This window comes from Falco punctatus (genome assembly GCF_963210335.1).
Source record: "Falco punctatus genome assembly, chromosome: 3".
Classification (NCBI taxonomy): Eukaryota; Metazoa; Chordata; class Aves; order Falconiformes; family Falconidae; genus Falco; species Falco punctatus.
Window position 1 is genome coordinate 14,033,995 of NC_137582.1, and position 25,140 is coordinate 14,059,134.

Consider the following 25,140-nt stretch of genomic DNA (forward strand, 5'->3'; position numbering starts at 1 on the left):
ATGGAAGCCAGGGCCCCTGTGCGCTGCCGGGCACCGGGGAGCCTGCCAGCCCCTTCCATCGGGGCACGGCTTTTGGAGGGAGCCCAGGCAAGGAGCATCCCTGGGAGTCCCGCAGCAGCCCGAGCCAGCGGCGTGCCCCCCCCCCCCGGGACACAGGGTGTTTTTCCAGCCGCTCTTGGGACCCCACCCAGGAGCCTGCGTCCCTCCCGCTCAGGAGTGGAGAAAGTGAGGCTGGAGGAGCGAACGGCCCTGCGTGGCCGGCCGGAGGCTGGAGATTGAGAGCAGATGGCAGTTTAACAGCCCACAAAGGCACATGTGCTTTTTATAGCGCTGGAGTTTCCAGGCTGCCAGCTCCCGGTGGCCGCGGTGTCGGTCGGTTGCACAACGTGGAATTCCTGGCCCCGGGCTGGGAAAGTGGCTGAGATCAGGCGTTAAAAATAACTACCTGCTCCCGCCGTGCCTGCTTGCGGAAAAGCCTGCCCAAGGAGCTGCCTGCCTGCATCTTGCAGCTCGACGGGGCCGTGCAGTGCGGTGCCGTGCCGAGCTGAGCCAGGCGTGCTGCCAGCACAGCAGCTGCGCTGGGAGCCGTGCACGTCAGGAGGGGACCATGGGCAGAGACGCGGTGCTGGAGGGAGCGGGGTGGGGGCTGTTCTCTCAGCAGCAGTCCCTGGTCACGTCTCGCCTTTGTGGTGCTGGAGCTGCTGTCGCGCAGAGAAGCTGCTGGGGAATCGAGGGCACTGGGGCGCTGCTGCGTTCCTCTTGCTGCTCCCAGTGCTCCTCCGCAGAGGCTCTGGGGCTCAGGGCTGCTCTCCCCTCTGGCTTGGTGCCATGCCCTGGAGCCCGGTGCTGCTGAGCTAAGCTGTGGCAGCCCCTGGCCCAGCATGCCCAGCCCTGGCCCACCCTGCCCTGTCCCGCAGGCTCCGATGACTGCACAGTGCGGTTCTGGGAGGTGTGCACGGCTCGCTGCATGAAGACCCTGCCTGTGGGTGGTGTGGTGAAGAGCGTTGCCTGGAACCCCAACCCCACCATCTGCCTGGTGGCCATCTGCGTGTGAGTGTCCCGGCATGGCCTTCTCCATCCTCCAGCTGGGAGCTCCCAGAGCTGGAAGCGGTTGCAGGATTTCCTCTCCCAAAGCCTGTCCAGCCTCCCAGGATCACCTCGTGGTAAACTTGTGGCAGCCTCCAGCAGCGAGGGTGGCCACACTGCAATGTGCAAAGCCACCTCTGCTCGCTGTGAGCCTGCCTCCTGCTTCGTTTGGTGGCCCTCATCATCCTGTGGAAGAGCCAGTCAGTCCCCACCATCCTCCCTGGGGCGTTTGGGCTAAGGCAGAGCTCCACCGTGTTCTCTCTTTGCTGGCCTGCGGAAGGGCCAGGCTGTCAGCAGAGTCCCATGTGTCCCTCCCTGTGGCCCTGGCTCAGCGCTGGGGCCACCCTTCTCACTCTGCAGCTGCCTGATAGGAGGCTGTGGGCAGGTGGGGTCAGTCTCTTCCCCCAAGTAACAAGCAACAAAACAAGGAAAACAGCCTCCAGTTGCACCAGGGGAGGTTTAGATTGGATATTTGTAGAGGGATGAAGCTGGGTTAATTAGCATTGATAATATACAACTGTGGGCTGGCCTCAGGGGCGGTGGGTTGGCCGATGTAGATAAGGTGCAGGTGTGGCTGGTTAAGTGAAGTGGTTGAGCAATGAAGGGAGAGCAGCTGAGGGAGAAGTGGAGAGAGGAAGAAGAGAGAAAACACTTGTTGTGGATGAGGTCAGACTAAAAGGCAGCAGAGAGACTGGCGTGAAGAGTATGCTGGTATGAGATGGTAAAGGATCTTGTTGCAGCTGGCTAGCTTGGAGAGTGCTGTGACAGATACTGGGAAAAATGCCTTCACTGGAAGGGTGATCAAGCATTGGAACAGGCTGCCCACGGACATGGTGGTGTCACCATCCCTGGAGGTGTTCAAAAAATGGTGCAGACGTGATGCTTGGGGACATGGTTTAGCATTGGGCTTGGCAGTGCTGGGTTAATGGTTGCACTTAATGCTCTTAAAGGTCTTTTCCAACCAAAATGCTTCAATGATCCCATGGTGGTACAGGGCCTGCGGAGGGGTTGCCTCTCCTCGGCGGTGCCCTGATCCATCTGCTCACCCCGCGCTACAGGGAGCAGTCGGTGCTGCTGGTGAACCCTTGCCTCGGGGACAAGCTGCTCTATGGGGCCACTGACCAGCTGCTTGAGTCCTACGTGGCACCGGAGGAGGAGCGGGTCCAGCCCATCCAGTGGGTGACAGCCACTGTGGAGGAGCACAGAAAAGGCATCCGGCTGGTTGTGAAGCACAGCAAGGTAGGGATGAGGAGGCCCTGCGGGAGCCAGGTTGGCTGGGTGGGGGGCTGCTCCCTGGGGAGGTGTGGGGCAGTCCCACTGATGGATCTGACCCGTGGCTGTCCCCCTCCCTGCTCTCCACAGGCCGTGAAGCAGGTGACCTGGCATGGCAAAGGCGACTACTTCGCCAGTGTCGTGTCTGACAACAGCAACATGCAAGTGCTGATTCACCAGACCAGCAAGCGCTGGAGCCAGAATCCCTTCCGCAAGAGCAAGGGGCTGGTGCAGTGCGTGCTCTTTCACCCCATCCGGCCCTACTTCTTCGTGGCCACCCAGCGCTACGTCCGCATCTACAATCTCCTCAAGCAGGAGCTCACCAAGAAGCTGATGGCTAACTGCAAGTGGGTGTCCAGCATGGCCATTCACCCTGGAGGTACGTGGCCTGTGCGCTCCCCAGGAGCTGCCAGGTCTTGTAAGCTGGTGTGGAGTGTGGTGCTCCACTGGGGTGCAGGCAGGGCTCTGGGTGCTGGCAGGTCACCGTGGGGTTTGCTGGCAACCCCGCAAAGACCCTGTTCTCTCTCACAGGCGACAACATCATCTGCGGCAGCTACGACAGCAAGCTGGCCTGGTTCGATCTGGACCTCTCCACCAGACCCTACCAGCTGCTACGGTGAGCCCCAGGGCCTTGGCCAGCCTCTGCCTGCTCCCCATTAACCTGCCCGCAGCCCCCCTAAACCCCATGGGGCGTCTTCCCAGAGTTGTTCCTTCTCCTGGGACCTGGCAGCAGGATGGAGCCTGCCAGGGCCGTGCCAGGAGCAGCCATCTCCCAGCACGTTGGTGGCTCACACTCTCGTGTGCTGGGGTGGGGGTGACCACAGCTCTCCTGGGGCTCACGGTGGGGCAAAGCCCCTAGGGCAGTAGGTGCTGGGCTGATCTGAGCTGCCCACAGCGGGTCCCAGTCTGTCCCAGTTGCCCTCTCCCATCCCATGCACACGGTCATTCATGGCAGAGCTCGGGGTCCATAAAGCCTGGCCATGTGCAAAGCCAGGCACCCTGGCCAAGCGTCGGGACAGGGGCAGCGCACCCCCCACCCCCTGGCATCATGCACACCGCCTTTGCAGGCACCACAAGAAAGCGCTGCGGGCTGTGGCCTTCCACAAGCACTACCCGCTCTTCGCCTCGGGCTCGGACGACGGAACCGTCATAGTTTGCCACGGGATGGTCTACAAGTAGGTAGCAGGGGGGGAAGGCACAGGGGTTCGGTGTCGGGTCACTTCTCTGGCACGCGGCAGCACGGCAGAGCCCTGCTGGGCAGGGAGGGTGCGGTGCTGCCCACACCGGGGTCAGGGGGGATGAAGCAGAGCTTGCAGGGGGGGGGTGACTCTGGGGGTACCCCAGGGAGGTCGGGGTGGGGGGTGGGGCAAAGCCCTGCACTGACCTGTCCCCTCCATCGCAGCGACCTGCTGCAGAACCCGCTGCTGGTGCCCGTGAAGGTGCTGAAGGGCCATGTGATTACATTGGACCTGGCTGTCCTCGACGTGATCTTCCACCCCACCCAGCCCTGGGTCTTCTCGTCCGGTGCTGATGGCACCATCCGGCTCTACACATAGGTGCCACCTGGCACCCGCGCACCCCCAGCCCAACCACAGAGCGGGCAAGGGGCAGCACCGGGACCACCGCGCTCTGCTGGGAAGGTCATTCCCGCTCCTGCTCCCGGACTTCTGTGGCCTTTCTCATTAAACCTTTTGGACACAATCCTGCGCTTTTCCTGCATTGCCGGCTCAGCCCAGGCTGGGCTGAGGCTGGGGGGGACACACGGCTGATGCCTCCCCCAGCCCAGCGTGGTGCGCACCGGCCAGCACAGCTGCCTTTCCACGGGGTTCTTGTGGGAGCTCCCCGGAGCCATTCCTGCCTGATGGGGGTTGGGCAGATGGGGTCTGTCCTGTCCCAGCCCTGGCTGAGCCCCATCCCTGCGGGGAAGCCACCCCACCGCAGTGGCCGTGTGCTGGAGAGCTGGGCTGCGGTTGCCATCCTGCCTATCCCAGCTGGAGGGAAGGGTGGTGGGACAAGGCAGGGGCAGGTGATGGGGTGGAAGGAAGGACAATCAGATGTGTGTCTCAGCCCTCCTCAGGGTCTCCACTCCAGTGGGACCCCTGACACCCGCTGCCCCGCGTGCAGCCAGAGCACAGACACAGCCAGCAGCCAGCCCTAGCCCCAGCCAAAATGCACTAGGCCCCCAGCTCCATGGTAACCCCAGCATCACCCCACATAGCTCCTGGGGTCACCCCAGTGGGGGGCACAGGGCCTGGCTTCCCCCTGCCCATGGTCCCAGCGGAGGATCCCCATGGGCACTGTGAGCTCATCCCACGCATGAGCTCAGCGATGGCCACAGGCACTGTCCCTCCCCGTGCCAGGCCCTGGGGGGATCCAGCTGGGACCCTCCCTGGTCCACACACCCACGTGGCCGGGGGCTGCCGGGAGCCAGCGTGGCCCCCCCAGCACGTAGCACCCTCTCTGTGGGGTCCCACAGCACCTGGGCTCATCCCAGAGTGGGGCCATGGGCCAGGGCTGCCACCAAACCCGATGCAAAGCGCCCACCTACGGCTTCCAAAGTTGAAGGTGGCTGGGAGGGGGGGAGCGCAGGAAGGGGACCCCCTCGTTGCCCCCCTGAGGCTGGTTAGAGGGCCTGGTGCAGCCCAACTCCCTGCCCAGTCATCCCAGGAATCCTGCCACCACGAGGGCTGTGGGAGCTGCTCCAGCCCAGGGAGCAGGTAGGGCTGAAGGTTTGTCCCACAGCAATGGAAGAGGCAGCAGCTGAGGAAGCACCAGAGCCTACAGGTGCCACCGTGCCGTGCCGGGACCAAGAGCTTACAGGACACCTCCTGCCACCAAACCCCAGGTGGCCTCTGCCCCACCTGCAGCACTGGGCACAAACAACAGGTCTTCTCTGATCTGGCTTGTTCACTCTGAGCCTTACTGACACCAGGACTGCCCCTGACACTGCAAGCCCTGCTGGATGTCACTGCTGAGCGCTGAGAAGAAGCGCTGCCGGGACGGGGCCGAGCCATGCTATGGGACCACTGCCACCCCACACGTCCCTCAGCTGCTGCCAGGCCCTGTGTAGCACCTGCAGCCCGGCGAAGGAGCCCGGGGAGCAGAGCGGGGCCAGGAGCAGCAGGAACTGAACCTGAGGGAGAAAAAGAACCTGTGACAAGGAGCAGGGGGAGCTGTGGCAGGACCACCTCGGGGGGTGGAGGGGGCAGGTGTAGAGCCAGGGCCAGTACTGGGCTTCCCCTTGGGCAAGAGGGTGGAGAACAGACCCAGCACCTTTTTCCAAAGGGGATCCCAGCAGACCCCACACCCCTGCATCCCTTCCCAAGACACCAGCTCCCACAGCTGCCAGGGGGGCACCCCTCTCCTTCACCCCACCACAACGCTGTGAGGAGCAAAGAGCTTTATTTAAAAATACATTTATGTACACATGTGTCGAGAGGACGGTCACATTCATCCAGTAGGGCCCCGTGTTCAGCATCGGGGAGCAGCAGGGTGGGACCAGGGGCTAGTGGCAGCCGGGGGGGGTCGGGCTCCATCCTGCTCCCAGTTAAGTGGGAGCCACGTGGGGAGCCCCGGGATGCCACCTGCCCATGGCCCCAGGGCAGCTGCAGCCCCTTCACACCATGTCCTGCCACCAAGGCCCCCTGCCCAGGACCCTCAACCCACAGGACAACCCGGGTGCTGCACAGCAGCCTGCAGAGAGGAGCCGCGTCGTGCCCACCGTGTCCTCCAGCTGCTGTGATGTCATGGCCAGGCTGAGCAGGTCCTGGAGGCGGGCTGCAAAGGTGCTGGACCGGGCAGGCTCCCGCAGGCTGGTGAGAGCAGAGGAAGACGATGGTGCTGCCGCGGAGGCAGGCGAGCCGGGCCCCAGGTGGGTGCTCAATGCAGGAAGACGTGGCAGTGCCCGTGGATGCCCCAAGCTGTGGGGCTGGTGGCGAGGAGCCGACCCAACTATTGCTGTGGTGGAGCCGGGGTGCCCCGGGGCTCACAGGATCCTGACGAGGCGGCCCAGCGTCTCGGCCACCTTCACGCGGACGGCGGGGACGGGGTCCTTCAGGAGCAGGTTCAGAGCTGGAAGGAGCAGAGCACAGAGATGCTGGTGGCTGCAGGGCTGTGGCCACCCACCCCTGCCCCAGCCAGGGACCCTGCCACGGCTCAGCCACGTCCTGGCTTTGCTCCGTTACAGAAGGAAGGAGAAAAATCCACTCCGGCCCCAGGGGTGCAGAGCCCCTCTGCTAGCTCTAGTGCCCACACCCCAGGGGTGAACAGGCACCCTAGCTCCTCTTTGTGTGCCCCTCCCCCACCCCATGGACCCTACAGCCCTGGGACCGAAGCCAAGGTAGCAGGACGGTGCTGTGTGCGGCTCCTGCTGGCCCAGTGCCCCAGGGTGATGGGACCAGGCTGGGGGGGTCTCCAGGCACAGGGTTGAAGCTGGTGGGGCTCCTGCCCTGCTGCCCTGGGGAGGGGAAGGGCCCCAGCGTGGAGGGGGAAGGGGACGGGACACAGAGCTGGGAGCTGAGCCCCCACAGCCCTGCAGACACTCGCCCAGCCAAGCCTCCCCTATCAGCACGATTTCCTAATGCCTGGAACGGCTCCCGGTAGTAAGAAAACAATCCAGGTAGTTTTTCCTAGCAGTAAAAGGATAATAATATTTTTCCAGTAGCTTGTTTACCTGGCGCAGGAGAGCCCTTGCCTCCCCCTGGCCCCCCAGCTCCTGTGGCGAGCCAGGCCCCCGCCGCTGACGTGCCCGCCGGTGGCACCTCGTGCCTCGCCGAGCCCGGTGCGGGGTGGCCCGGGGTGGGTGTAAGGCCGAAGCCCCCCCCCGGACCCCGTGCAGCCGAGCCACTCAACACGGGAAGCTCGCGCAACCCAATCCAGCCCCGCTCGCTCCAGCGATTACTCACACACAGGCAGATTATCTTTCACTTGTTTCAAACAGACAGGCCTCTTTCTTCTGGAAGGGCTTGGGGAGCCAACGGAAAGATAGTTTTTCCTTTTTTAGTGTTTTTTAAGCTCCCTTGGAACAATCCAAAAGTTTCCATGCATTACTATATACTATGAGGTCACTAGTGACAGGGAAAAAATCCCTGAAATCCAGGAAAATTACTTAACTCTGCTCCAAAATGCCACCAGCTTCAAGTTGACTTTTTATTAGCCCTTCGTAATGAGCCCTAACTCTGCCGTTTGACGGTTAACGCGTTACCTACAGATGCTGCGAGTCTCTCCTGCTTACCCTAAGCCACTGCAAATAATGCCCCACGAGCCCCACCGCGAGCCCCCCGCCCCAATGTCACAGCCTGCGGAGGGGCCGTGCCATAAGGGGGGCTCGGGCTTGGCTGGGCACCTGCCAGCAGACCCCGCTCCTGGGCGAGCTGCCACCCTGGCCCTGGGGTGCCTGCAGGGTGCAAAGCAAATGCCGGCTCAGCATCCCCCCGCCGCCTTGGAGGCAGGGTTTAGCAGCAGGCTTGGCAGCACTGGGGTAACAGTTGAGCTTGAGCATCTTCAAGGTTTTTCCAACCTAAACGACGCTACGATTCTGACCGCTCAGCCCCTCGCAGCACCGTGGCTTTGCAGCCCCGGCCCCTCCCGGCCCTGCTGCCTGCAGGGGCTGGGCCTGGCCTGGCCACAGCTCTGGCTTCCTGTGCTGACCGGGGGGTCAGGGACATTCCTCATGTCCCCCAGCTCCCCCGGGACGCAGCTGGGGGCTGCCTGGGGGCCAACACTGGATCTCGCTGCACCCGCGCATCTGGGAGGGAGTGGGATCCTGCTGTAGCCTCATTCCTCTGCAATGGCCGGTCCTGGCAGGGTGCAGGGGGCTGCCCCAGGCTGTCCCATCCCGGAGGGCTGAGCGGGAGCCTCGGGCACAGCAGTGGTGGAGCCTGGGAGCCGTGTCTCGTGGGGCTCAGCTCCAGCTCCAGTGGGCAGAGGCAAGTCCCCGCTCCCCAGCAGCGAACACCGCGGGTGGCAGCACCTACTCACCCGAAATTAGTTGGTCCAGGTCCACCTGCTGACAGTGGTCTTCGTCCACATGCAGCACGAGGAAGCCTGAGGAAGAATTTCAGAGTCAGGGCTCGGTCTGGATTCCACCACGGAGCCCCACATCTGAGGAGACAGGTAATGGTGCCACGCTGCCAGGCGCCAGCTCGCTGACTGCTGCGTCAGCGCCTGCTGCGGGGACTCAATGGAAACCCCACAACAACCGCTCAGGGAAGGGCCATCATGGCTGTTGTACGTGCAGCACCCTAACATGCACCTCAAGGAGATGCCTGCCAGCATTTCTGCTGCCTGCAGCTCTAGCAACTTATCCTAGAGCATCACGGGGCACACGCAAGCACGGCACTGTGCTGAGAGCAGCAAAACCTCCACACACACACCATCCCCAAGGGGTAAAAGCAAGGCTGGGTACGACCCTCCCTCCCCAGAAAGAAGGAACCGCAGCAACACACGGAGCTGAGGCAGCTCATCTGGCCGCGTTGCTCACCTCACCTGCCTGCTGCACAATGACCCTGGGGACCTCTACAGCGATGGACCGAGCTGGTCCAGGCCCCATAGAAGGCATCATCTGTGCAGCCCGCAGGCAGCCCACTCCTGCTGCAAACCAGGGTCTGTAGAGGCACTGCCCATGGCAGGCGGCCACCCAAACCACGGCATGACCTGGCCACGTGCTTTCCACCTCGGATGGTCATGCAGACACTGCACCCAACCAGCATCAGCGGCACGTGGCTGGAGAGAAGTTTCTGGGGCACATGGCACATGCACCCGTCCCCAGGCCGGGCACGGCAAGGTGCAGGCCTTGCTTCCGCGGGACACGGGAGCACCAGATGACCTGGCCGTTACCAGCACCCTCTCAGCAGAGCCAGGGACAAAAAGCATTCCTGGGACAACAGGGACAGGTGTGCACACCATCTGGGGAGTGGACACCCCCGCAAAGCCTGAGGAGCAGCTTGGGAGCGGGGCCCCAGCAGCCTCACCGATGAACATGGGTGCTGCCGCTCGAATGTCCACCCAGTTGCTCTTGAAGTAGAACAAGTTGGTTACTATCAGGCGGTTGAGCATCTCAGGGTAGGTCTGCATCTAGGAGAGAAAGAGCCACCGCACAAGTCACGCAGGATGTGAGACTGGCTGCCTGCAGCACTGGCACCATCTCCTGGAAGCCAGAAGCTCCCGGGGAGGCTGAGGGCAGCCCAGGAACACACCTGAGCCTGGAAAAGTGCCCAGTGGGGACGCAAGGGCAGGACCCTGAGGACCTTATGGACCAGCAGCCCCTGCCTGAGCCCTGCCAGGCTGCACCGAGCCCCGTGGGCAGTGCCGGCACCGGTGCCACGGGCACTGGCGGCTGCTCACCAGGTGTTTGCAGACGTTGTTCATGAACTCGCCGTAGTGCAGGCTCCTGTCTTCCCGCAGGTGGTTGAGGAACATGTCGCAGAGCCCCTCACAGCCCATGTTGGGGCCGCACATGCGCAGAGCAAACTTGCAGGCCTGCAGCACAGAGAGGGGAGGCTGCAGCATGCACTCGAGAGCTCAGCACCTCGCAGGATCCCTGCGCTGAGGCAGAGGACCCCTGTTCCAGCCAGCCAAAGTGGGCAGCAGGGCACTCACTTTGACAACCTCCGGCTTCGGGTCCTGGAGGTGCAGCAGCAGTGTCACCAGCCCGTTCAGGATCTGCTCAAAGAAGACTTCGCAGTTGTCTTCGCTGAACTTGGTCAGGTTGCCAAAAAGCACGATGGATGACTGGCGGAGGTCAGGCTGCTCCTGTGGGCAGAGGGGATGAGCAGGGTCCAGCGGGAACCGACCTGCACTAGGTATCTCCTGCCTTGGGGGATACGACTGGCATGGCTGTTCCCACCACCCACCACCCTGCTTCTCAGGTTGGAGGGCTTCAGAGCAGCAGGAAAAACGCTGCCGTCTGTCCTGAACCCTCGGCACCTCCTTCCCTGGCTGCCCTGCTCCTCAGTGCAGGACCTCAGCTTTTCTGTTTGTTTTTGAAAACCACTTTAGATGGTTCTTCACCAGGAAATACCAAAACTGCCCATGGCTGGGACGGCTGGGACACCCACGGACAACTTCTCCCCTCTCCCCGGCCTCACTCTGCCCCAGGACACTCGCACAAACCAGCTCTGGCTCAACCCCACACTCGCTACCTGGTGAAATCAAGGTCCGACAGACCATGCAACGGGCACCTCCGCTTCCCAACCACCCTGTGTCCTTACACAGCCAGCACTGAGCTCCCAGACCTCCTTCCCCAGCCCCAGGGATGTGCCCCGCAGCACCTGCGCACGTGCCCTCTGTTCAGCAGGCGCTGGCTCGGCAGAGGAGCCGTTTCAGATGTGCCGGGCAAAGGCACGAGCTCGCCCTGCCTGGCACAGCCAGGGCGCTGCCTTACACTGTCAAAGAAGGGCCGGATCCTGATGGCGATGTGGAGGAGCATGGACTGGATGTCTCTCTCCTCTACATGATCCAGGAGCTTGGAGAGACTGGACATGGCCTCAAGCGCAACCAGGTTGTGCGGGTCGTCTTTGTCATCCATGCCATTGACCATGGACGCCAGGAGCGTGGCCCCGTGCTTCCTCACCTGCAAGGGAAGCGTCAAGAAAAGTGGTCCTGGCAGGGTGAGCCTGGCAGGGGGGCTGGCAGGGACACGTCCCCTGGGTGCTCCGCAGCAGGCTCCTGCCCCATGCTGCCCTTCCAGCCAGAAAGAGCTGAAAGAAAACTTAAATTACGACTGCCCCGGGTAAAGCATCTTCTGCAGAGGCCAGTTACTGTGCGTGGTAACCACTTACCACAGTCACCAGTTCCCCTCCCGCTGGAACCATCAACGCAGTATTTCACTGTGTAATCAGAGCTGGTGCATACACAGCAAAGGGGGAAATTCAGTTTGCGTAAGCCACGTTAAGTCTGCCATCACTTAATTCTAAGCGCTCGGCTTTGCAAACTAAGCCATGCTACCCATGGCTTACGGAGCGTAGCTGGGAAGGCACAAGGATGGACAGACAGACCGCTGTCCCTGGGCCACCTGGGATGGTAGGAGCCCTGGAGCCCTCCCAGACCTGCACCTGCCCGGCATTGCTCCCGGCTGCCCCAGCGGATCACAGACAGGAGCATCCGCAGCTCTCCCGAGGGGCTGGAAAGGCGGCTGCGCTCCGGCTGGGGTGAGCGGTGGAGCCGGCGACAGCTCGTCTCTGCCAGCACCCCAACTGCACGGGCTCAGCGCTGCCCTCCTCATCCTCGCCGGGCTGCACTGAGCACTCCCGGTTTCTCGCTTCCCCGAGGCAGCGCTCGCAGCTCAGAGTGCCAGATGCTGGTAGAGCAGCGGCTCCGACTGGGATATGCCAACAGAATGGTATTTTTAGTAGCTATGTATATTTTAGCAGCAGATCATGGTAGTGTACCGCCTGCCTTGGGCTGGCCCACCGTGACCTCTTCCTGGGCTTTGGCACAGTCAAGGACAGGAGCGGGGTGCCTGCCAAGCCCCCCACTGCCGCCAATCAGCTGTCGGGTACGGAGAGCTGCGGGGCTGGGCCGGCAGCTCCAGGCAGCCCAATGCTCCCACATCTGCAGGGTTTGTGGCATCAGCTCCTCTCCTGGGCAGGAAAGGGGGGGCCAGCCACTGCGTCCTGGCTGCGAGGTGCACCTGGACCACCACGCATCCTCAAGGTGAAGAGCTGCGAGCACAGAGCACCCTGTGCCTGCCCTCCCCACAGGGTGCTCCGCAGAGCAAGCACTTCGGAGAGTGGGGATACCGACTCCTGCCTGCCTAAACCCTGTTGCTGGGACAGGGGACCGCTTTGCTTTTAAGGATCCATTTCTTTGCCAGCAAAAGCACCGCAGCAGCAGGGAAGAGTGATGGGCTCGCAGGTCTTGCACAGGCACGATGCTGCTGCCTGCGTGGGCAGCCCCACGGGTGAGCTGGCTTGTTCAGGCCAGCCAGCCTCCCCCGAGGAGACCAGGCTTTCCTCCCAAGCCAGGCTTTTATAAAGGTGTCTCCTAAAGCACTCAGAAGTCTGAACCAGAGCAGCGCCTGCCTGCAGAGGTAGTGATGCACAGGACCACTGTCACCACGGTTCTGGAGTAGGCAGATGCAGTAGCCAAAGGGCAAGTAGGCAGGGCCACCAGCCACCCCAGCACCCACCCTGTCTTTGATGAGCAGCATCTCCTGGTAGATGGTAGCATCTCCTGCCTCCTATTCCCACCAAGCCTCGGCCAGGACTCCCCGGCTGAGCAGCACCACGCTCGCTCTCACCTTATCTGGCGAGCCAGAGGCGATGTTGCCGAGCCCCCGGAGCGCTAGCATCCGCACCAACATGCAGCTGTCCTTCTGCCTCCCCGTCATGTTATCCATCATGGTCTCCAGCAGGATCAGGTCATTCACCACATTACTATTGAGGAGCTAAAGCAGAAGAGTCTCAGCATCAACAGGACAGGCGCCACACAAACCACAAGGGAGATGATGGCCAGGCTTCAGACACTCTTATTCCTTTACCCTGGGGAAGACCTCCAGCAGAGTTGCTTTGCCCCCTGGTTCCCCTCAGGCCCTCACTCCATATTTGCATGCTAGGGGAACCCACAGCCCCTGCGCCACTCAGATTTAGGGAATTTGTAACAATTTGTAACATGTAAATTGAGAAAACTGAGGACCCCAAGTTGGGAAAAAGGGGGAAGCCCGGGTGAGCACCAACAGCTGGGAGAAACCCACAGAACCTACATGAAAGCTGAATCCTTGCCCTGAGATCGATCGCCTGCCAGCTGCGATGGGGTGGGCTATGAAGAAGTTGGGGTGTTGACCGGGCCAGAGGACCAAAGCGCATCCCCTGGGCTGCGGGGTGGCCAGCAGCACAGCCAGCTGCCCTTCCTGAGCGGTGCAGGGGCAGCCGCAGCCCCCACAGCCCCCGGCAGCATCCCCAGCACTGAGCAGCAGAAACAGGGATTTTGGCGAGCAGCTCCCGGTTCCCGGAGCGCTCTGGGAGGAGCTGGCCAGGCAGGAGCTCAAGGAGACACATGCAGGACACCTGGCTGGAGATGGCAGGGCTGCTCTCCTGCCGACCCTCCAGCCAAGCCCCTGGGTGGTGGGGAGAGCCACATACGGGAGCGGGATGTGCTCCAAGGAGCATCGCTGGCCCTCACCGGTGGGGCTCAGCTCCTCCCAGATGGATCAGGCTGTGCTTTACTGAGCAGAGGCTTAGCCACCAGCAGTGGTGGGGTCCAGCAGGAGCCCAGTGCTGAAGGGGCACTTCTGGGTTCGTGGGTGCCAGCGTGGCTGCCCTGGTGTGGTCACTCCCTCTCCCCAGAGCTCCCCTCTGGCCTCCAGCTGCGGCAGGGGACTCCCCATGTGTGCCCAGTCACCTGCTGGCACCACTGGGAGGCTAGGAGCCCAGAGGGACCCATGACACGAGACCCAGAACCCCAGAGCCTGACCCACAGGCAGGCACCACTGTGCGAGCACAGAGCTGGGGCTGGATGGCTGTGGGCAGCCAGGGCTGCGGGCACCCACCAGTGGCATTCTCCTGGGTCCCATGGGCTGGCACGGAGCCCCCCATCTTGCTGGGATGAGGCAGCGACAGCTATCCTGGGGGGGCAGCTGCACCTCTGCCACCGTGCAGGGGACCCCGGAGGCTGGGGGAGCAGAGGCTGCCGAACACCGGCCCCGTGCTGCCCGTCTTCCCGCTGCGCCGGCCCTGTGGCCGTTCCCCTCCTTGCTTCCCCTCTGTCATCTCCGTCACTGGCACGGCCGGGAGAAAAGGGACTGCGCTCTCACCTCATCAGTTTTGAGAGAGAGGGAGACACAGGCATTTGCTTCCTTCCCCTCCAGCTCCACGGTGAGGCAAAGCTGCTATTTTAAACCCTTTAAGGATGCAGAGAGCCAACCACACTCCAAAACTAAAGCAGATTCTGGGACAGGCTCCAGGAGCCGGGCCAGCAGCTCCCCCAGCCAAACAGAAAATAAAAACAGTGCCTTAATCCCAGGCTGCTTAAGCAGCTGAGAATTTAAAAGGTGGTTTATAAGGGGGGATATAGTTCTGCATTGTTGGCATAAGGTGCTCCTTTATGTAACAAAAACTCCTCGAGTGGCCCAGGGCTTTAAGGTGGTATGTACGGAGAGATAGTGTTACAGTCTGCTGGCTGCGCTGCCGGCGAGGGGAAAGGACTTGAGTCACTTCATTCCTCAGGGTGGTACGTAAGGACGGAGTTACGGTTTGCTGGCTCATGGCGGTGATGTGTTCAGAGTTGGACTCCTGCGAGCGCTTCTCTGCCATCCCCTCTACCAGAGGGTCGGGAAGCCGAGGAGGACAGGCAGAGCCCTGCTGCCGCGTAACCCTCGTCCCAGCTGCTCTCCAGCCAGGCAGGGAGAGTTGGGTGGATGGCCAAGGGCCACCCCGCAGCGGTGGCTCGGCCACGCTGCACCTCCCCGCGACGCCCCCTGCTCACCTCGGCGAAGAAGGCGGTGGTGGTGATTCTCTGGCTGTCAAAGACGCTGCTCAGTGTCGGGATAAGGTTCTTCACGATCAAGGGGAGCCGGGGGCCGGCGTGTCGTGCCATCGCACTACCAAGAGAAGTGGCATGTGTCACCCACACCGCCTGCCTGCACTGGGGGCTACAGGTGGCTTCCGGACCCCGGGGGGGGCTTCAAAGTAGTTGGTGAGACCCCCCTGCCCAGAGGTCTGAAAACTGCCAAGCACAGCGAGGTACTGGCACCGAGCCCCATGCCGTGGGGCACCAGTGGGCTGCCGCAACGTGCCTCTGCTGGGCACCGCCGCTTCCCATGCACAGGGTGGGCAGCTGCAGCCTGGGGCACTTTGAGCAGCAGCGGAGCCTCAGGCAGTCCCGCCTTTCGCGCCTCTGCATCCTGCTGCTGTGCAGAAACACATGTTGACATCCAGGACAGAAAAGCCGGTGGCCCTGGCCTGGCATTGTCCCCTCCTACCACCCACTCGCTCGGAAATGCAGGGCAGGACCTCAGCCCATGCCTGATGTGTGCTGGGCACCCTGGCAGGAGCCTGTTCTGGCAGACCCTGGCCAGGAGGGACGGGTTTTGTTTTGGATGAGGCGCTCTCAAGTGTTTGGGAGGCTCAATAAAGCACTTCTGCAAATACTGGAAAATCCCAAACCGCTCATCTCCTCCGTGGCCATCCAAGAGCTATTAACAGCCTTGGGTGGAGGGACAGTGAAGTCCCCGGCTGAACCAGGCTCTGCCGAACCGAACTATGGTCTGTGGCTGTCCCTCGGCCTCGCCGACTCGCGCCAAGCTCACTGCCGCTGGCACCAGGCTGCGCAGCCGCCGTGGGAAGGACAGGCAGCCCAGCCGGCCGCCTGCAGGGATCAAATGCTGCTGCTATACTCAATGAACCACAAGGACATTTTAGGAGCAGCAAAAGGGTGTGTGTGTGTGAGAAGTTTCTATCCGAAACCTTTTCGTGTCCGTCACACCTTGGTTAGGAGGGAACAGGGAGCCTGAGCTGTGGCAAGAGCACAGCAGAGCAGCTGAGGGCAGTGAAGGTTTGGGTGACGTGGCTGGAGAGCTGCCACCCAGCCCGAGCAAGGGACGTGCTGGGGACGCAGGGGCAGCAGGCATGGCAGCACCACCAGCCGGCGGGCACGGCAGCTCCCCCTCCCCGCTTGCTGTCCCACTCCCAACAGCCACGGTGCAGCTCTTGCACCAAAACTAAAGGGAATAGCGGCGAACCAGCGTGTGGCACCACCACCTTACCGGGCGAGCACGGCGATCCCGTCGTGGTGCCTCTCCGGACTTGCCATCAGCTCCCAGCCGCTGGCATTGCCCACGGCCCTGGCCACCTCCTCGCTGCCCCCCCGGGCCAGCATGACCTTCAGCGTTTCCACGGCGCAGCTGGGGAGAGAAGCACGGCGGTCAGGTCCGGGTGGGCTGCCTGCCCTGCCTGCAGCCCTGCCCGTGGCGGCAGGTCATGGGGTGGCGGGCAAGGGAACCTCTTGCCCGGGGAGTGCGGGGACACGCGGGAGGCGTTCAGGTGCTTGAGGACGGGATGAGTTATGCGAGGGCTTTAGCTGGAGGGAGCGAGCCCATAACTCACTGCTACTTCCATTTATGCTGTGACGTTTCCCGTTAAAGTGATCCAAGACAATAGACTGAAAAGTAAAGAAGTCCAGAACTACTTTAAGGAGGGGTTTTTTGCATTAATATTTTATAGGTAGGGATTATTTTGCTGTGAGCACAGAGCAGCATATGGGAAACATACATTATCCTGTCAAAACAAAACAAATATTAGCAATGGATAAATCTTAGCCTTCAATACAAGCAAGAGGAATGTAGTTACCACACACACAAAGAAAACATCATTTAGTAGGAGTGTCTCCACACGAAGGTCTTGCAGCTTATGAGCTGTATTCCTGCTATTTTGGCTTCCTGTAGGGACAGGCCAAGCTGCCGTGACAAGGGACCAGTGCTTGGAGGGACCACCACCCCCGCCAAGCCCCAGGAGGCTGGAGGGTGAAAGCAACCACAGGGCTCCACTGCAGCCACGTCCTCCAGCAGCTGCAGGAGCCCCACAGAGCCCAGCTTGCCTTAATGAAGGACACCCAGTCACACGTCTGGCACAGCCCAAGTTGAGACTAACAACAGAAAATGAGCCCTGACCACCGTACACACAGACAATGCACCTCGCCACACCAGACCTGAGGCTTTGGGCAGTTTTGTACCACGCTCATCTGTTTTATCAGGAGCTGGGGCTGGGGTTCTCCAGCAAAAGCACCCAGAGGACCTGCTCCCCTAAGCAGAGCATCCTTAAGGGCCAAAGCTGAGCACCTGCCCACGACAAAATCATGAGGAGCAGGAAAGGAAACAAGTAGAAGAACGCAGGTTTGCTTTTCTGCTTGGCACAGCCACGTCTAGTGCGCAAAGCAAGAGACCTGCGCTGCATCCCCTGTGAGCCAGAGCAGGAGCTGGCTGGTCCTGCACCGCTCTGGTGCAGGGGGCACATGGTAGCCAGTCAGGCAGCAGGGTATGGACCCCTGGGGTGGATAGTGCAGGACCCTCAGGTCTGCCCTGCAAAACCGATCCGGGTGAGCCCACAGAGCAGCCACTGGGCTCCACTAGCCACGGCAAACGGAAAAGCGGAAGCACAAATTCTTGCTGCGCCAGCTTGCTCCGCTCTTGGGAAGAGCCCAGGCTGGCAGAGAGTCTTCCAGCATCCTTTAAGCATCCCTGCATCACGAAGACTACAGGACAACAAGGAATTAATTACTAATTAAAGAAAACCTTAGGTGGAAGCATTCTTCCACCATCTGTCCGTGCCAATCTGCCAGTCTACGTAACAGTCCTGGTTTCACTGTTCCGGAGTCTGGCTGCCCAGGCCTTCGGAGTTTTCTCGCCCAGCCAGAGGCAGCCCGAGCTGCTGCAGGGCACGCAGCTCCCGCGCTGGCTGAGCCCTTCCTTCCCGTCAGCCATGGCTGAAAGGGCCAAGTGACGTGCAGCAGCTCCATTTAGAGAGGTCCTTCCAACAGTGCAAGTCTCTGACCTCAAAAATCCCTTCCAGCAGTCTGGAATAAAAACCAGGCTCTTTTTTTTCATCGCAGCAGTTCATTTGGTGGGGAGGTGTGGTGCGTACTTCACCTACTACTGCCTGTTTGGAGCAGGAGAGCCAGACACATGCCAGCTCTGCCAGCCCGGCAGCTCCGCTCCCCAGGAGCCATATGGTCCTGCAGAGTGGGTCCCACACAGCAGAGCTCCGCCAGTGCTGCTGCTCAGCAGATACGTGGCTGTACGTCTGCCCGCAGCATGTCCCTGGGGCACGCTCTCCCTAGGGCAGAAATCATCACTGCACTGGGGCCACCCAGCCCCAGAACCACAGAACACTTTGGGTTGGAAAGGACCTTAGAGACCCCCCAGTCCCACCCATGGCTACGGGCGACACCTCCCACCAGACCAGGTTGCTCCCAGCCCCGTCCAGCCTGGCCTTGAGCTCCCAGGGATGGGGCACCCACAGCTGCTCTGGGCAGCCTGTGCCAGCACCTCGCTGCCCTCACAGTAACAAATTTCTTCCTGATATCTGACCTAAATCTCCCCTCTTCCAGCTTAAAGCCATCCCCCCCTGTCCCATTGCTACAGGCCCTTGTACAAAGCCCCTCCCCAGCTTTCTTGTGGGTCCCTTCAGGTGCTGGGAGGTGCTCTAAGGTCTCCTCGGAGCCTTCTCTGCTCCAGGCTGAACAACCCCAACTCTCTCAGCCTGTCCCCGCAGGAGAGGTGCTCCAGCCCCCCGAGCATCTCCGTGTCCTCCTCTGGCCCTGCTCCCACAGGTCCGTGTCCTTTTTGTGCTGGGGGCCCCAGAGCTGGATGCAGCGCTGCAGGTAAGAACACCAAGCCAGTCTCCCTGCCCCAAGACGAGGTCCACCTAATTCTGGTTTGATTATTCGCTACATCTCCAGTCCTTTCAGCCCGTTCCTGGGGTTTTCGCCCTTGCTGGCAGGGAGCCCACCACCCCCAAAGCCCAACCTGAATTGCACTCCAGCTTCGGAGACCTCCCCTCCTGCAGCAGCATGAGGACCACTGACATTTTTGAAGAGTAAGAAAACTCCATAAGCCTCAAAACTCAATGCTTGCACACAGGTGAACCTGTCACGTAGTCCAAGAAAGCTGCAGTGGCATTTATTTTCTTGCAATGTAGGAGAACAGCAACAGAAAGCCTCCCGGCAGATGCTCACAGACAGCAGATGCCCACCAGCTCCTTGCCTGTGGACAGGCTCTGACAGGCGACGTCCCAGCACCAGCCCAGTGCTCTGGGTGGCTCCTCAGGCGGGATTGTTCCTGGCAAAGCCCCTGCACGCCACTGCAGGATTCCCACTCTGCTCGAAGCTCCCTGATGTTTCGGCTCCCAGCCTGCTGCTCCAGACTCTCCTGCTCCTTAACAAGAGCTAAAAAGCCCAAGGTGAGCGCAGCAGGTTAAGCCCCCACACAACCAGAGGCTGCTCCTGCATGACAGATGGCGAAAGCCGCTCATTCACAAGGTTTGCTTTTTCCACAGTGTCCTATAGACACTTCCTTCCTTTCCAACAAAAGCCCATGTCTTCCAGCCTCCCTTTCCTGCCAAGCTATCATATTCACCTTTACCATCTCTCTTTGGCATTTAAATATCATGAAGACTTAGAATTCAAAACGCGTACAGGAAATTACTTTGATATTGTAACCAGCTCCTGGGACAAGGCTGGAATTTCACATCCCCGCGGTTTTTCTGCGCGTTGGACAAAGGCTGCTCCCCCTCCATCCGTCAGCGCTGGCTTCACGGGCACGCAGCCGCCCGCCTGCACCCACGTGGCAGCAGCGAAAACAGGGCTCTGAGCAGAGCCACGTGCTATCCCCTGCCCCTCCAGAAGATTTCTGGCAGGAGCCAGCGCGATGCAGCACCTCTTCGGGCTCCCCGAAAGCCGGCAGCGTCACCAACACACAGCCCGGCCACGGGGGCTCCGTACCAACACCTGCAAGATCAGGCGGAGAGATGAGAAGCGGCACTGAGAAAGCCAGCAGAGCGCCTGCCCGCCGGCCATGTCTGGGGAGCGGCGACAAAGGAAGCTTCTTCCCTTCTTGAGGGCACACACGCTGCATGTGACCCACCGACTGCGGTCCCAGTGGAGCGAGGCGGAGCGTCGCCAGCACACCCACCGTTGGGCCAGCCCTAGCGATGCAAGCCGTGGGCTCAGACCAGTGAGAAACCTCTCTGGACCAATCCTGCCCAGCTTCACCCCGCAAAGCCTGGGACCAAGTTGGCTGCCTCTATTGGCGCCGGCAGGAGAGAACCAGCCTCTGGCAGAGCTGCTCCCTGGGGGCTGCAGGAGAGGGGCTGGGGGCTCCCCCATCCCACATCTAGGGTGTCCGCCTTGAAGAGCTGCTGGTTCCTACTGATTTTCTGGCCAGCACATCGCCTTTTCTCCCAACAAGGACCCTGGGGGGCTCTTGTACCCCGATGGTTCGCTCTGGGGATAGACAGCCAGACAGAAGCCTAGGCCAGCAGTGGGGAGGGCCACGGGCTTGACCAGCCCCAGCCCCCCTCCACGGATGGAGCAGTGGGCCCGGCAATAGTTCAGCACGCTCTGCTTTGTATCCCCTCTGCTGTTTGGAGTCCAGACGCTTTTGGAGGAACAGCACTCATTCCTGGCTCCGACATCTCCTTCCCTGGGAGGCAACCAGTTGCTTCGAGTTCCCTTCAGTGCTCCCCACGTTATGGCACGGGGTCTGGCTGGGACCTGCCCACGCCTCCCTTCCAGGAGCTGTTAAGGGGGAAGAGCATGACGAGAACAGACAGTTCTGGCTGCACGAGCCCAAAGCCACAAAGGCAGTGCAAGTGTCCGCTCCCGCTGCAGGGACCTGCACGAAGCCACCACAGTCTGCGGCCACGCAAAACACCCAAGGGGACGGGGCGAGCGCTGCAAGCTCGGGAAGCGATGCCGCCACAGGGCGACCCACGATCGGCCTTAACCAGCCGGCTCCTCCAATGCATTTGGCTCGTTTAATTTTATTCTAACATGTGGTCTAAATAAAACACTAATCAGATAGCAGCCCTGCCATCCCGCACAACAACCTGCTTCCACTCATTACATCTCCCTGCTGGAGAGGTCACCTCCACGCCAGCGGCAGCTCCCCGAGGTGAAGAGGGAGCGCACAGCGGCACGGCGGGGTGCTGCTCAGCGTGCCCAGCGCCACCGCGCCACTCGCTCCGCTCAGGGGAGAGAAAACAGCCTTTCCAGGGGAGGAAACAATCCTCTGGGATTTAACAAATGAACCGTCAAGCGATGCTAGAGCTCTTTCAGCTCGCAGCTGCTTTGTCTGGTGTCTTTTTGGGCTCCTCCAGTCTTCCCCCCCCCCCCCCCCCCAAGACTAATAATATCCTGTCAAAAACCCAAGTCTGGAAACCCACAAGAGGATAAAACTGAAAATGAGGGCTGAGCTCCCTCCCCGCACTCTGCACTGCTCTGACCCACGCTCCAGGGGAACCTGTAAACATTTTGCTAGTGGAGGGAGCAAGCAGGTAGCTGGAGAAGCAGCTCCAGAGAAGGGCTCCCTGCCCTTCCAGCCCCACTAAGCCCGTGGTACCTCCTGCCACCGCTGCCTCAGGTCTGGGCTTAACCCCGACATCCCCATAGATTTAATGGTCCCGCTGGTCAGCCAGACCGCTGGCTGCAGGACGAGGGCACCCCCGGTCGCAACAGCAGGGCTGCGCGGCGGCAGACGAGCCACCAGGAGTTGGGCTGAAGGCTGAGGGGCACCCGTGCCGCTTCAGACACTGCATCCAGAGTAGGCAGCGTGGCCGGTTGGGATGACCGATGCATGTCAGCACCCAGCCCAGCCCTGGAGCAGCTCCACAAGGGTCGCCAGGCAAGCAGAGCCACCGCGTGCAGGAGCAGGACTGTTTGTATCTCATTCATATCCACATCACCTACAGAGGCTGAAGAGAGAAGCCCTGATCCTTTCTCCTACAGACCAAGGCATCCCCAGGGTAGCTCAGAGGTGCAGGAGAGAAGAACAACCCCCTTCGAGCTGCTGGGCACAGGCAGGCCCCGCAGGAGCCCCAGCCGGAGCCACACAGGGCACAGACAACAGCTGGAGAGCCAGCGCTGCGCACCAATCCAGCCCAACGCCCACAAGAAGCTGAGGACCTGCACAGATCGACGGGACACATCCAGTGGCCCAGCAGCCCCCCCTGCACCAGGGGCTACAGCCACTCGCTCCCAGGGGGGAGCCCTGCAGCTTGCCAAAGACGGGCTCTGTCTTCACGGTATCCCAGCTCTCCCAGGGCAAAGGCTCTGCTGGAAACCTCCGGGAGCTGATGGCGCTCAGCACGTCTGAGCAAGGCTCAGGAGTGGTGTGGAACAGGAGCCTGCACTGGATGCAGAGCCCACAGGGGACATGGACCCTGCGCACCTGGACCTGGCAGAGGGCTGCAGCCACCACCTCCGCTGCAGCCCCAGGAAAGCCTCACATGCAGGGGCCCTTTCAGCATCCTCGCTCTCTAAGGAGGGCAGATGCACAGGACTGACACGGGCACCGCCCTGCACCAGCAGACACCCTTCGGTGCTTGAACGGGGCTGCCTGGCTCAGCAGAGGATTATTTTTTAGCAGCTGTGGTGACTCTTTCCTGGGTTCAGCAACCGGCCCTTTGAGGCTGCTCGGCCTCTCAGGAAAGAGAAATCATTTTTACAACACTCTTCAAATCTAGATGAGCCAGCCCCAGAGAGAGGCCAGGACCTGAACCCACATTTTAAAAGTGGTGCTGCTCACCCCGCTGCCCGCCCAGCATCGCACCCAAAGGCATTTGCTGCAAGCAGGCTGGGGGGCACAGCAGCCGAGTGGTGGCTGTTTGGGACCCCATCCCTCAGCAGGCAGAAAGCACCGCAGGAGGACAAGGCAGATGCAGTGGCTTGGCACTGCCACCTGTATGTGGGAGAAGACAGCAGCGTGGCCCAGTGCTGCTCGCTCAAGGGGCAGCAACTTGTTGTGACAGAGACATGCGGCAGCCATTGACACAACGAAGCCAAAAAGTTTGCTCTTTCCAGCTTCCCCTCCTCATCCTTCAGGGAAGCGGAGCCATCCTCCCCCCCCCAAGAAATGGTCATCTGCCTCCAACGTGCCCAGCCAGCCCTGGGGGGGCCCTGCCAAGACCCGCTCCTGAAAGCCAGCGAGGGTTTTTCGGGAGGCTGCGGCAGGAACGCAATCTGGCAGAGCTCTGGCACCGTGGCTGCCCCGGCTCTGCAAAGCACATCTTTCCCTGCGGCTGCAGGGGCGGCTGATTTAATGCTTCCTAATTTAGAGTTTGTGTTCTGAAGAAGAAAACACACACACGAAAAAACCCAAACCCCCCAAAACAACCCCCCCCCCCCCAAGCCCAAACCGCACCAGAGGTCAGGCCGTCATACCTAAGGCGTTATGTCCCGGGTGTTATTACCCAGCCCGACGATTACAGCCACAGCACACGCTATTGTGTTTGTACAAACAAAAATGAGTTCCACATGGCGGGTCGGCGCGTTCCCTCCGCGCCGGCCGCCCAGCGCCCTGGCTTGGCCGTACCTGCAGGGATGGAGGCTCCGAGGGGCCGGGCCGTGGCTGCTGCTCCTCCTTTCCCTGCTCTGCAGGTTCTTCGGTAGCTGAACACCCACGGTGCAGCTGACGCGCAGCAGGAGAGTCACAAACAGCGGCGGGTAGAGTCCCAGCACTGCTGCCCCAGACTCCGGAGCAGACATGATCTCATACAAAGCACATGTGGCCTGGAGAGAGAGGGGGAACACGCAGGAGAACAGGATTAGGAGGGGATCTCCCACACCATGCTGCTATCTGTTAGTAAATAACCCAGCGAGAGCACGGGGGGGCTTTTTTCCCTCCTTCCTGCAACGCCAAGTCTAACAATGCATCGGCATCTACCCGCAGCGTAACCTCTCTGCATCCCACATGCGGCTCTGATGGAGCTAGAGCTGCTGTTAAAAGCCCTGCTCCTGGGGAAAGCTGGGTGTTTCCAGCTGGGAGAGGTTTGAAGTCTGTACCTGGGGAAGGAGAGCAGATCCAAGAGCTCAGGTTTTATGGGCAGGAAGACAAGGCACACACAGAGCCCTTCGCAGAGCCCTATTCCGGCCAAGTTAAAAAGCCGTAATTACACGGCACAATATAGAGGGGTGTTAAAACCAGAGTGGGGAGGGGAGGGGGAGTTGCTTTCCGTGTGGCTGATTGTGTACCATCTGCATTTGGTCCTTCAGAGAAGGAGGAAATTTTCACAGCTGCTTTACTGCTTAGAAAGCTGCCAAGCTGGGTTTATTTTTTCTGAAGGGATAAAATGCAAAGTGGTCTCCCTTGAGGATGGACACCTGAGAGGCTTTTTACGAGCCGGTGGATTAGCTCTAATAGGCATTACACAGCGATGCGTTATTTCCAGAGTCCACGCCTGGCACAAACCCCCGAGCCAAGGAAATGAAAAAAGCATTCCAGGTGTCCGTGTGGGGAAGGGCATCTCCTGCGGGGCTGGGAGCAGGGCAGGGCCAGTGGCAGGACACTTACAGCCAAGGGCAGGGGTGTAGCGATGCGCTCGGATCCACTCCCCAGCAGGAAGCACTTGCTCTCCTTGTACGGGACATCCCTGTTCACCTTCTCCAAGAGCTGCTCCAGGATCTGCGAGGTAAGGGTGGGCTCGGTGGCCAGTGACCTCCACATGGTGCACGTGTGGCTAGAGGAGAAGAGGGAGGGGAGCGCTGCGTTGGCACCGGCTGCCATCTCATTAACTCCCTTTTTTGAGGGGCAGTGAGCATCGACCCTCTCCTTGCGCCAGGGAACACCTGGGTCACTTCACCCACCACACAAAAGCAGGCGAGGAGCACATCAACACCAGACAGGAGCCCCACTGCCACAGTGGCTACTGCCTCGCTGCTGGCAAAGCCGGCACCGAGAGTGGGAGCCCACAACAATGGCAAGCCCCGGCCGGACAGCTGTCCTGGGTGGGAGCTGTGTGCAGTGCAAGGCTGGGCAGCAGCCTCCCCCGACAGCAGTGGCTGCGCAGGGCGATCCTCACGCAGCAGCTGCTCTCAGACAAGATCCAGAGCTGCCCTGCAACCCCAAAACCCCACAGCTGCCCCGATACCAGCTCCTGCCTTGCCCCGTATGGTTCGCAAGCCTGCCCGCCGCGGCAGGAACAGTACGAGGAGGAGGAAAACATCTGCCCAAGGCTCAGCCCAGGGCTGGCACTGACTCAGCAGCTCTGGGGCAGGTGGCTGGCTCCGTAAAGCAGCACCAAGCACCCCAGCCATGCTCGGCTCTCTAGCTTTGCTAGTTCACACTGCCAGAGC

The 25,140-nt window shown here is 61.0% G+C and overlaps 2 protein-coding genes across 5 annotated transcripts in view; one reads left to right on the forward strand and one right to left on the reverse strand.

Moving 5' to 3' along the window:
• The window catches only part of BOP1 (BOP1 ribosomal biogenesis factor), a 69,931-nt gene extending 65,872 nt beyond the window's left edge, over positions 1-4,059 (forward strand). Inside the window, exons 11-16 of the mRNA XM_080381682.1 lie at positions 918-1,050; positions 2,145-2,325; positions 2,449-2,737; positions 2,890-2,974; positions 3,426-3,533; positions 3,761-4,059. Coding sequence (XP_080237808.1) covers positions 918-1,050; positions 2,145-2,325; positions 2,449-2,737; positions 2,890-2,974; positions 3,426-3,533; positions 3,761-3,914 — 950 coding nt within the window. The 3' untranslated portion in view covers positions 3,915-4,059. The remainder of the gene's footprint in view (positions 1-917; positions 1,051-2,144; positions 2,326-2,448; positions 2,738-2,889; positions 2,975-3,425; positions 3,534-3,760) is intronic.
• Positions 4,060-5,743: 1,684 nt separating this feature from the next.
• MROH1 (maestro heat like repeat family member 1) overlaps positions 5,744-25,140 on the reverse strand; it is a 57,468-nt gene continuing 38,071 nt past the window's right edge. For all 4 annotated transcript variants that reach the window (XM_080381662.1, XM_080381664.1, XM_080381663.1 and 1 more), the window contains 11 exons: positions 24,359-24,524; positions 23,381-23,577; positions 16,061-16,198; positions 14,782-14,896; positions 12,599-12,745; positions 10,742-10,930; positions 9,958-10,110; positions 9,703-9,837; positions 9,330-9,432; positions 8,338-8,403; positions 5,744-6,429 (listed from right to left, as the gene is read on the reverse strand). In XM_080381662.1, the coding sequence (XP_080237788.1) occupies positions 6,344-6,429; positions 8,338-8,403; positions 9,330-9,432; positions 9,703-9,837; positions 9,958-10,110; positions 10,742-10,930; positions 12,599-12,745; positions 14,782-14,896; positions 16,061-16,198; positions 23,381-23,577; positions 24,359-24,524 (1,495 nt within the window). In that variant the 3' untranslated portion in view covers positions 5,744-6,343. The remainder of the gene's footprint in view (positions 6,430-8,337; positions 8,404-9,329; positions 9,433-9,702; positions 9,838-9,957; positions 10,111-10,741; positions 10,931-12,598; positions 12,746-14,781; positions 14,897-16,060; positions 16,199-23,380; positions 23,578-24,358; positions 24,525-25,140) is intronic.